The 12,131-nt window shown below is 48.5% G+C and overlaps 1 protein-coding gene across 1 annotated transcript in view; it reads right to left on the bottom strand.

Annotated features, from left to right (window-relative positions):
* LOC125132212 (BEN domain-containing protein 5) overlaps positions 1-12,131 on the bottom strand; it is a 241,158-nt gene that overhangs the window by 91,419 nt on the left and 137,608 nt on the right. Inside the window, exon 6 of the mRNA XM_047789147.1 lies at positions 4,112-4,223. Within this exon, the coding sequence (XP_047645103.1) occupies positions 4,112-4,223 (112 nt within the window). The remainder of the gene's footprint in view (positions 1-4,111; positions 4,224-12,131) is intronic.

Below are 12,131 nucleotides of genomic sequence, written 5' to 3'. Positions count from 1 at the left end.
GGCATTTAGAAACAAGGTCAGAGGCTGTCCTGTTGTGCAGAAAGCTGGGGGCTGAGTGAGCCTGATGATGTAGGCGGAGCGAAGGTCCAGGGTGGAAAGGTATTTAAAGCTTGGGCAGAGACCCAGGGCACTGGGAGTGTTTGCACCTGTGCACACCGACTCCTGAAGTCAAGCGTGAATTGGAATGGGATCCAAGTAATGTTTATTGAGGATCTGCTACACGCCAGGTATTCTATTACGTGCTTTCACATAGCATCTAAGAAGAGAGACTGTGTAATGTGTCATCCAAATGAGGACACTTATTTTTTTGGCCATGCCTAAGGCACGAAGAAGTTCCCAGGGCCGTTCCCGGCTGCAGTGACAATGCCAGATCCTTAACCTGCAAGGCCACAAGGGAACACCAAGGATGCTTTTGAGAGTGGGAGGGGGCACTATTAATAAATACGCCATGACAACAGGTATAAACCAGAGCTGTCACAGGCAAGCTATAGCTCATATTCTGCACTTTTTTTTTTTTGGTAAGCCCTGACATAATTTGTAAATATGTATTTATCGATATTTACTTGTTTAATGTCAAGTTTCCTGCTAGACTGCAAAGGTTAGGGTTTCGTTCACTATTACAACTACAATTCCTGGTGTACAGAAACTCCTTGATCACTATTTGTGGGGAGAGGAAGGCAAGAATGGATGGAGTAGAATTCTGGGCAAGAGGAGTGGGGGGTGGGGAGACCACGCGGCTGAGGGAGCTGACCCTGGTCCAGGTCAGCGTGACCTCTGTTAGCGCTCCCCGTTCTTGCTTGGGGTGCGCAGGAGCAGACTTTCAGGAAGAATGCAGCTCCCACAATGCGCTCAGCATCCAACTGTGTTAAGATCCGACCCCTGATGACCAATCTCCTCTTGGCACAGAGAGGGGTCCTAATACCTTCTGAACACAGTCTTGCCTGATCTATGTTCTGTATCAGGGACGAGCACCCAGTTACTTGCGAGCAAATCGATGACTTCTGATTGGTGATGGCAAACCTGACGTCCTCCCTTCGATTCCTCCCCCAGTCCTCTCCTTGGGGAGTCACCTAAAGCCCCACTGGGTTCCGTGGCCCCCACTCTGTCTCTTCGCCTGCCTCACGTCTCTTCTTTGACCACGCCTCACTGACCTCTGCATGAATAGCTATTTTGTATCGATAAACCACATTACACTGGGCATCACAGGATTGTCCATGTTCCATCCAATTCAACTCAACAAATAGGTATTGAATATCTATTATCAGAAAAAAAAAAAAACGTAGGGGCTGTTCTCTTTAAGACAGAGGTGGACTGTTCTCCAAGGAAGATAGACAGATGGCCAGCAAACACATGAAAAAATGCTCAACATCACTGATTATAAGAGAAATGCAAATCAAAACTACCATGAGATACCACCTCACACCAGTCAGAATGGCCATCATTAAGAAGTCCACAAATAACAAGTGCTGGAGGGGCTGTGGAAAAAAGGGAACCCTCTTGCACTGTTGGTGGGAATGTAAACTGGTACAGCCACTATGGAGAACAGTTTGGAGATACCTCAGAAATCTATACATAGAACTTCCATATGACCCCGCAATCCCACTCTTGGGCATCTATCCGGACAAAACTCTACTTAAAAGAGACACATGCACCTGCATGTTCATTGCAGCACTATTCACAAGAGCCAGGACATGGAAACAACCCAAATGTCCATCGACAGATGATTGGATTCGGAAGAGGTGGTATATATACACAATGGAATACTACTCAGCCATAAAAAGGAATGACAAAATGCCATTTGCAGCAATGGATGGAACTAGAGACTCTCATACTGAGTGAAATGAGCCAGAAAGACAAAGACAAATACCATATGATATCACTTATAACTGGAATCTAATATCCAGCACAAATGAACATCTCCACAGAAAAGAAAATCATGGACTTGGAGAATAGACATGTGGCTGCCTGATGGGAGAGGGAGGGAGTGGGAGGGATTGGGAGCTTGGGCTTATCAGACACCACTTAGAATAGATTTACAAGGAGATCCTGCTGAGCAGCATTGAGAACTATGTCTAGATACTCATGTTGCAACAGAACAAAGAGTGGGGGGAAAAATGTATACATGTAAGGATAACTTGATCCCCTTGCTGTACAGTGGGAAAAAAAATAAATTAAAAAAAAAAAAAAGACAGAGGTGGCAGGAGTTCCCATCGTGGCACAGCGGAAACGAATCCAATTAGAAACCATGAGGTTGCAGGTTCAATCCCTGGCTTTGTTCAGTGGGTTAAGGATTCAGCGTCTCTCTGAGTTGTGGCGTAGGTCACAGTCACTGCTCAGGTCTGGCGTTGCTGTGACTGTGGAGCAGGCTGGCAGCTATAGCTCCAATTGGACCCCTAGTCTGGGAACCTCCATATGCTGGAGGTATGGCCCTAAAAAAAAGTCAAAAAGACCAAAAAAAAAAAAAAAGACAGAGGTGGCAGGGGAAGGAGGTGTCGTGATTCTATCAGGGAAACTACAGTCAGCCCTGACGTCTGGGGGCAGAACCCAGCTGACAACAACGATCCCTAAGGAATTCAGGAGCAGCTTCTCTGCCAGGAAAGCTGGTCAGGATGGATCGGGGGTTGGGGGCAATAAAGGGGTTTGGAGCACAGCTAACACCTTCTTTTGTGCACAAGGAGGGATGAGCTGGAGAAGGAAGCAGACATGCTAAAGCCATGGCTAAGCGAGCCCTGACAGCAGGCGAGCCATAAAAAGAGGGAGGGAAGCAAAGCTCACAGAGGAGTCGAGCTGAGTTAAGCCAGTTAACTATGTTGCACCTAAGGACTTATTTTTTCATTAATCCTTGCTCTAATATATGCATTTGTTTTTACGTACATATTTCTGCCTGGTGTATATATATCTCTATGTATCTACATCTATCTGCATGTTGTTGGATATTTTTATTGGCACCTCCAAAGAGAGGGGGTAGAATGAGGTACATGGGTGCATCTCGGAAATACCCCCACTCTGGGACCTTCGCCGTCCAAGCAATCACTGTTTGTCACCTGACGGCAGTCAAGACGGTCATAAATCACAGTCATCAACGTCGGAAGAGGCTCAGATGGAATCTCACTACAGCGTTTTCCAAACAATTGCGCCTCCTCCGTGCACCTTTTGACAGTGTCAGTGAGCGTCAGGTTGAACGCTTTTAGGAAGGCCAAGTTCCCTGCTCACACTGCCCCCCGCCCTCCATCCTCAGGCATCTCTCATGGTTACAAGGCTTGCTTTCCCCATCAGCCTTACCTCTTGCTGTGGCCTCCACCATGAAGATGTCTGTCTGTCCTCTCTGAAACGCTTCAGACAGAACGATGGCAATCGGCCTCACGTCTCTAAGCTCTGGAACCCCAGTGCCCCCTGATTTTCACAGCCTTGTCCCCGGAGCCAACTCACTGTGGACACCCCCTGCTCCCCTCCTTTCTGAAATGACAGGCCCTCTGCTCTGGGAACAAGTTCACCACTGCCGCCACACCCCCAAGTCCAACATGTGGTCCCAGCGAGGCTGTATTCTCCTTAAAAATCCTTGCCTCTTGGCCAGAGTGGCCTTGCCCAGAGGTGGACAGGCCCTTCATGTGAGGCCAACCACAGTCCTCTGGGAGCTGGAACCAGAAAAGGAGAGCGAGTTGCTCCCTTACCGGGGCAGCCACTGGGTGTGATCCTGGACATATGCTCCCTGCACCCTGCAGGTGGAGGAGACCAGGCTACACACAGCCTTCAACTGGGTGAGATGCTCTGGTACTTTCCTAAGACATTCTCTGTTTTGCTTCAACTGGTTCAGGCTGCACTTCTTTGGCCCATCAACCAAGAGCTCTGACAGATGTGGACCTGTTCTGGTATATTTCCTTTGCCCCACGAGAGTGCCACGTGGAAGACAGTGTTTATGAGGATGGGGCAAGCCCTTGGGTTTGTCCAGTTCCGAGAAGAGACCAGCAGGCCTAGCACCAGCACCCCCCACAGCCGGTTTTGACCCGGAATCCCTAATTTGCAGTTCCTTGTGGACTTTCCCGGAACAGCACTGCCGTCCTGCAGAGCAAGGCGTACAATCAGCAGCTGCTGAGGAAGTTCGGTTACTTACTGGGTCGTTGTACATCTGGATGATGAGCTGCTTCACCCCATGCAGGGTAGGGTGGGCCCACGGAGAGGGATCCAGCCAGTGACGGTTCAGGTCAAACCCCATCAGAGAGCACCTAGGCAGTACCCAGAGTCAGAGTCAGTGCAGACAGGACAAGCCAAGCTCCCGGCTTGTCAAATACAGTTAAGAGCAGGAGCAGACATTTATCACTCACCAAGCATTTCTTTTTTTTTTTTTTTGAAAAGAGACAGTGTCGCACCTTTTATGTCTATTAATTCAGTCACTCTCAACAACGCTTTGAGGTCACGACTATGACAATTCCTGCTTTACAGAAGAAGACACTAGGCTGCAGAGAGGTTCGAACTTATATCTGTGGAGCAGGCTCACTTCAGCATCCACGCCCTGAGACCCCAGGCACGTGCGCGTCTCCAGTACAGGGCCGGGAAACCACGCACGTCCCCACTGTTCTTCTTTGTCTCACACCCACAACCAAGCCCTTATGTCTGCCTTTGAAATATATTCGGAACCCAGCACTTCTCTATCACGTCCATCGCCATCACCTTGAACTTGGACCGAGGTCCAGAGCCCTGTAACAATACTTTACTCAGTCGTCTTGTTCCCACCCTCACCTCCTCCCACCCTGCCTCTCATCCTATTTAATCACTGCACACACACACACACACACCCATTTTCTACACAACAGCCAGAGTGGTCCTCTTAAAACCTAAGTCAGACGGTGTCCCTTCTCCGTTCAAATGGTTCTCTATTCTGTGCAGAGGAAAAGCCAAACTCCTTGCAGCAGCTGCAGGAGCCCACATGGTCCACCCCTGTTCTCCTCCCCGACCTCAGCTCCTACCACCTCCTACCACCTCCTGCTTCTTCTGTGCCAGATTCTGGCCTCTTTACTGTCCCTCCAACACCACGGGTGCTCCCGCCCCAGGGCTTTTGTGCAGGTGTCCCCTTTGCCTCTTCCTCCAGAGAGCTGAGTGATCTGTTCTCATTTGCGGCAAATCTTTGCTCACGTGTCACCTGCTCAGAGAAGGCTGCCTGGCCCCCCTCCTCCATGCTCTGCCTTGTGCCCATTAATGACTCCACTAGGGCAAATGGGACCAAGACCTCTGGGCTCCTCCTCTGCCTCGTCCTCCTTTGGTTCCTCTGGGCCCAGGCCTCTATCTGCTGGGACATCACACACTGTAGGCCCTCTGGCGGCACTCCCCATGCCGCCCAGGCGGAGGGACAACTTCCAGAAACCCTGTGCTTGCTCGCAACTCAAATTACCACTCTTCGTCTCTCCAATCCATCTCCTCCTACCCCCAGAATGTCTCCCCCTAGACCTTAGTGTCTGGTTTTCTCGATCAGGAGTCCTCTCGGATTCTCCACCAGCCAGGGGGTGAACGTCTGCTCTTTGCAGATTTTGAACCAGATTCAAAACGGATGATAGCTTTTTATGCCCCAATTTTCTTCCTTTTTTTTCTTTACCCCTTCATCCCACTGTTTTACCCTCCTCATCGTATGTCCCAAATCCCTCTATTTCCCTGGCAATATGATTTAATCCCATCTCAGCCTTTTATACCCCCCTCAACGTACTCAGAAAAAGAGGACATTACTGGGGACCCACCTCCCCTTCAGGGTGGTTGGGGTGGGGGTGGGGAGGAACAAATAGCACTTTCCCCATCACTTAACATAAGCCTGCTGGGAGCCCTGAGGTTTTGTGGGGACACATGGGAAAAGGCTTCAATAAAGCTGTTTAAGTTGGGTCTTGCTGAGTGAATGGAATTTTTTTCCAAGTGTTGGGGCAGAAGGAAACGTGTAAACAAAGAAAGGAACTGTGAAACCACCCAGGATCTTGGGGGAATGGTGGGCAATCTGGTCTGACCAAATCACTGGGGGTGTAGGGAGGGGGTGGTGACGGTGAGCTTTGTAAAAGGGGCCGGAGGGGAAACGTGAAGGGTCTCGAGTGCCTGGCCGGGAGTTTCATGCTTTTGTCCTTGCATTTCTATATTTAGAAGAATTGAGCGCGGATGTCGGCTTCCCCCTGATGGCAGAGTGGAGACAAAAACAGTCTCACAGTCAGGTTACGACAACATCACCACCCCGATCAAGGGAGCACAGTCAACGTTACGGAGGTCACTTTGTCCCGAGAATGCAGGACCTCACTAAGGATGAAATATTTTATCTATGTCAACTTGATGAAGGAGGTACTATTATTATTCCCGTTTTGGGCAGCTGTGGAAATTGAAGCACTGAGAGGCTAGAAACAACTTGCTTGAGAGAAGAGGCGACATCAAGATGGGTTTCCATGCCATTTGACATTTCCTGCTCCCAAGGAACACAATCTGGTGGGGAAAAGAAGAGAAGCACCCAGGCTCATGCCCCTCTATAATTCAGGACAACGGTATGAGGATTGAATGAGATAATGCATGTAACAAACTTAACGGAGCACCGGTCTGGCACGTCGGAGCAGATAAAAAATGTTGGGTTGTTGTTTGTGCTTTAACATTGTTTTGTGTCAAATGCTATATGAGTCAGACAGACTAACAGGTTGGTAGTCCAAAGCAGGCTGGGGTGGGCAGCTGACTGTGGTAGTCGGGGAGGACCGCCTGGCTTCTCCCCCAGGCTGGAAATCAGGCATGTCGGAGTTCATACGTATGCTCTGTTCCCTCCTAATGTGGTAGGCATTTGTCCATTTCCTCTGGGGAACATCCAGCATCTAACTCTGTGGTTAGATGGGGCAGGGTTGGGGAGCGTTGGCTCCTCCATCATTACAAGATGTTGAGACCGTGGTGGCGCCTTTTCTCTTAGTCCAGAGGAGAGATGGGCCAGGTGATCTGGAAACCAGGACAGCGGCAGGAAACCCAGACTCTGGCAGCAGCGACTTCCACCCAGGACTGGAACTTAGACTAGGTGATGCCAGGTTGGGAGTTGGGTCGTATGACAGTGCTACAGTGGAAAGGAGGTAGACGATTCCTGCCAATAGCCAGCTTTTCTGCCCTCCGGAGCTATTTCCAAGTCTGGTCCTCCAGCCTCGGCTTCATTCTGATCCTCTTCTTACAAATTCCATTTTTGCTTAAAGTGGCAGAGTCAGTCCCTGTTTCTTTAACTGGAAGCATCCCTACCAGTGTGGCTTTGTGGACTAACTTATACAAAATTCCAGCAGGCCCCTATATTGTCTATGGATGGTCATCAAGCAGACAAAACCATCGGTTTGGGTACCATTCCTACAGGACTCTTCCAGCCTGCATTGAGCATTTAAAAACTTGGAAGAGAACACTGTCACTGATAACAGGACTTCATCCTAAATGACAGTGTCCTTTGAGATGGCGAGCTTATCCACCTCTACCTCCTCAAAATAAGAATGCTGTCAGCACATCTTAGCCAAGTCACCAGCTTGCTTCATGACACCTCCAGCAGCCTGTACTCATCACCTCCCCAGGCAGCTTATCTCAGGCTTGGACAGCTCTGCCAAGAAAGTCTTCCTTTTCTTTAGCTGAAATGTATCTTCCAGTGACTTCCTCCACCAGTCTCAGCCTTGCCCCACAGAGTCTCACAGAACAATGAGGCTACGTTGAGAAAACCAGAAGCTTTAGGAGTCAGTTAGGCTTAAGTGTTGGCTGTGATCTTTGCTTTTTATGGCCACACCCATAGTGTATGAAAGTTCCCGGGGCCAGGAACTGGGTCTGAACCACAGGTGCAACCCAAGCCGTGACTGCAGTGATGCCAGATCCTTTAACCCACTGTGCCAGGCTAGAGATTGAACCCACACCACCTCAGCCATCTGAGCCAACACAGTCTGATTCTTAACCCACTGCATCACAGCAGGAACTCCACTTGTTACCTTTTTAAAATTTCTTTCTTAAAAAAAACCCTCTGGGCTTCTATTTTATTATATGTATAATGAGGATAGCAACCTTGACCTTCTGGATTCCATACTTGAGCTAATGTCTATAAATGGTCTAGCAGAATCCACAGACAGAATGAACATTGAGTAAATGGTAGTCGGTGATGACAGAGGTATTAGTGGTGACTGCGATATTGTCAAAATTGTCTAACCTAAATACCATCTCCTCCAGGAAGGCTTGCTGCCTTGCTCTCTGCAAATGTGGGACCAGTATTTTTCCTCTGCTCCCATGGCATCCACTGCTCCCCCATTTGAGCGGCTACGGCATAAGATGCAGCAATTGTTGAGTCTGTCTTCTCCACTGGCCAATGAATTCCTCAAGTTCAAGGATGATGTCTTTTGTGTGTTTGTATTCCTGTGCCTGACAAAGAGCATGGACTACGGTAGGCATTAAAGGCATCATTGTTGAGTGAACATTTCATTCGTTCCCAAGCACTTTCCTATCTCACATCATATTGTTCTCAGAACCATCCAGCCACACAGTCAGATTCCATTTTTCCATGAGGGAGCACTGAGGACCAGAGAAGGTATGCCACCCCTTCACGGTCACCTAACCAGCCCTCTGTAGAGCCCACACTGGAATCCAGGTGTCCTGGCCCTCAGCTCCATGGTCTTTACACCTGGCCGGCCTGCTTTCTGGGAAGCCTCTTTAATTCAAAAAAGTGAAATTCAAATTGAAGGAGAAATGTGATTGGTGAGAGATCCTAATTCAGCCTTCAGAGGAAAGCAGAGTAGGGCTGGTGATTCAAAGGCAACTCAGTCCTCAAGAATCCGAGAGCCCTTTAGAAGCGAAAGCATTTGTGGAACTCTTAAACCAGTAGTTCCTATGGTAGGTTCTTTTGGAGCTGATTTTAAGAGACTGATTCTAATGGCAATCAGGCTATCAGTAGGTGGGTATTTATTGAAGAAAACATCTATTAAAGATGCAGGAGCCCTGGCTAGCAGCTGAGGGACAGGCCTCACCTCGAATGTCCACGTCATCTTGGGAAAGTCACTTCCCTCTACTGGGCTCCGTGTCCTTCCTTGTAAAATGAGGGTGTTATAGTTGACTCATTAATAAAGCATCAATAACTAGGCTTTACCTCCAAAGGCAGGGACTTGGAAGAACCAGACATTTTGAATAAAGTTGAGTTGAAATACAAAGAGAACAAAACATTCTAGAAAAAGGATTGATAGGGTTTTAAAAAGAGATATCAAATCACCAAGGGTTACTGATGTCAACATAAATTGCATGTGTTTTCCAACATTTGAGATTTGCATAGGACCCAGTCCTTGCTGCTAGGCGTTCTCCAATTGCCCAGAGTTTTGAAGAGACGGTGGGAGTTGCCAAAGTAAGACCTGAGAGAGCATTCCAGGCAGAGTTTGTGGCATGTGCAAAGAAAGGGAGGTAGAATGCTTGGAAATGATGCATATTTCTAATGGGCTTCTAGGGTTTTCTGCTCCGGTCCTTAACTAGGCTGTAAGCACCAGGATGGCAGTGTGGGTGCAGGTTCTTTCTCTTCAGTGATTTCAGGACCCAAATCAGCTGCCTAAAGATAGGAGAATGGACAAGAAAACTTCCAGATGCCAGGCTCTCACCCCTATGGCAGCCAGTTTAGAGTCTTTGAGGATGAAATCCAGTGTCTCTGCCAGCAAGGTTCAGATAATTACTTGAAGACATATTTTGAAAAGTATTTAAGCACTTGTTGCTGGCTAGACACTTTCACAGTAACCAAGTGAGGTATTCTTTATCCCCATTTTATAAATAAGCACATGAAATCAGAGAGAGATAGGACTTTGAGAAGGCCACATGCTAACTACAGAATATAGAGTTGGGATTCAAACCCAGGTCTTAATTGAACCAGGTCTTACAGTAACACTTTGAGGTCCCCCCATTCATCAGGGAGGCTGTGATCTAGGAAAGAGATGCTAGGCTTTGTCTGCTCTTCTTGGACTCGTTCCCTCCTCTTCTGCCCAACAGCAGACAAACAATGGTTCCAGAGAATATTCTTTTTTTCTTTTTTGTCTTTTTAGAACCACACCCACAGCATATGGAGGTTCCCAGGCTAGGGGTCTAATTGGAACTGTTGCCGCCAGCCTACGCCAGAGCCACAGCAACAGGACCAGATCCGAGCCACATCTGCGACCTACACCACAGTTCACGGCAACACCGAATCCTTAACCCACTGAGCAGGGCCAGGGATCGAACCCGCAACCTCATGGTTCCTAGTCGGATTCGTTTCCACTGCACCACAATGGGAATTCCAGAGACTGTTCTTTAAATGGCAAATAAATAGCCCTGTCTTGTGAAGGGCACCATGCCTCATCTCTGTTGTAACAATGGCAGCTGGGAGGAGAGCAATGATTTTAATTCCCGTCCTCATGTTTTCCTTTTCATCTCCTCTAAAGGATAGAAAAAAAGGCAGCTGGGTGGCTGCAGATCAATCATTCTTGTCCGGAGCACAGTGGGGCTGTGTGCTCCTGGAAGGGTGGCATTGACAAGCAGAGATGCATAGGGCAAGCATGCCACCGTCCTCCACCACAGCAGGTTTTCAGCATCACCAATGAGCTGCATTGGATTAAGCATATTTGCACCAAAGGCAAAATAAATATTGCTTTATTTAATGCCACTGAAAGGTTGGGATTCAATTGCTCTTGGCCCGAAAGCACCTTCCAGTCCTGTTGATTGGCCAGTGTCAGAATGTCACACAATCTGCCATCAACAGCTCCTGCAAAATGCTTTGCACGTGGGGTGGGCTCTGCTATGGTGGAGACAGAGGGCAGTGAGCAGTGTCCTTTGTTCAACCACACACAGGGGTAATTATAACACATCCATTGCCCATCACCATCACCACAATGTTTAAAGCATCGCCCACACAGTCCTTCTTAGATTATCCCAACGAGGATGTGGCTTGGGCTGTGAGGGCAGAGAGGAGGGGTGGATAATTACATAGATCCCGACTCCGAAGGATTTTGGGTTGGAGTCTTAGCTCTACTGCTGAGTAGCTTTATGACCTTGGACAAATGCATGTTTTGCTCAAATACCTAAAAGCACTGGGAGGGCAGACACTAAATCGATTTCATTTGCCATTGGGTCTTCAGCGTTAGCCCAGTGTCAGGTACAGAGCCAAGTCACAGTTAAACTGAATAAACAGAATCAACCAAAAGGTTAAGCAATTTGCTCCTAGTCCAGCAGGGGCAGGGGACAGAGGCAAGACTCGCACCCTGTCTGCCCAGCTCTACAACCCATGTTCTTGACCATAGCTTAATTCTCTCTTAGCAGCCCTGGGAGCCAGGTCAGCGCCTCCTGTAGGGATTCGGCTCAGGTGAGGCGTGGACGTGACATCCTGAATATTTATTTATTTATTTATTTATTTATTTCTGTTTAATTTTTAATTTTTTTTGTTTTTTTACTCATATATGATGATTTTTATTTTTTTCCAGGATAGCTGGTTTACAGTGTTCTGTCAATTTTCTACTGTAGGGCATGGTGACCCAGTTACACATACATGTATACATTCTTTTTTCTTACATTATCATGTTCCATCATAAGTGATTAGCATTCTGAATATTTAAATGGGGAAACTGAGCACCTTTATGCAAGGTTTCTCCCCCAGGGCTGACAACTTAGAAACAGATGCCCCTTCTCAGTGGGTGAGGTACAAAAGGATGCCACTTGCTCTGGCCAGACGTGGGGTTAGGAGCAGAGTCACAGCCCACCTTGGTGCCCTGCCCAGGAGCCTCTGGGCAGTGCACAAACTGCATGTCCATGGGGTGGCCCTAGATATGCCCGAGGTTCACAGCAGGGCCAGCACGGACACTTGGGCTCCTACCTCCAAGGGTCAGCAAGGTGTTTGTGGGGTAATGGGTGGGCCTTCTGGGGAGCCGGTGGGACTGGGGAGGGGGTGTGAGACCACACCTGGGAAAGGGGTCGTCTCTGACCTCCCCGCCCTGGGGCCCTTAGTGGAAGCGGAGAACCTTGGCTGGAAGGCCCTGTCCCCTTCCCAAGGAGATCAGGTGCTCTGGGACTCAGCCTCCTCCTTCCACCTCCTGCTGGGCAGCAACAAACACCAGGCCTGTCCTGAAACAGCTCTGACAGCCAGTCACCACCTGGAAGGGCTCAAGATTTCATAAAACCCAATCCCC

This window comes from Phacochoerus africanus, chromosome 8 (genome assembly GCF_016906955.1).
Source record: "Phacochoerus africanus isolate WHEZ1 chromosome 8, ROS_Pafr_v1, whole genome shotgun sequence".
Classification (NCBI taxonomy): domain Eukaryota; kingdom Metazoa; phylum Chordata; class Mammalia; order Artiodactyla; family Suidae; genus Phacochoerus; species Phacochoerus africanus.
This window is presented reverse-complemented; position numbering and strand designations above follow the sequence as displayed.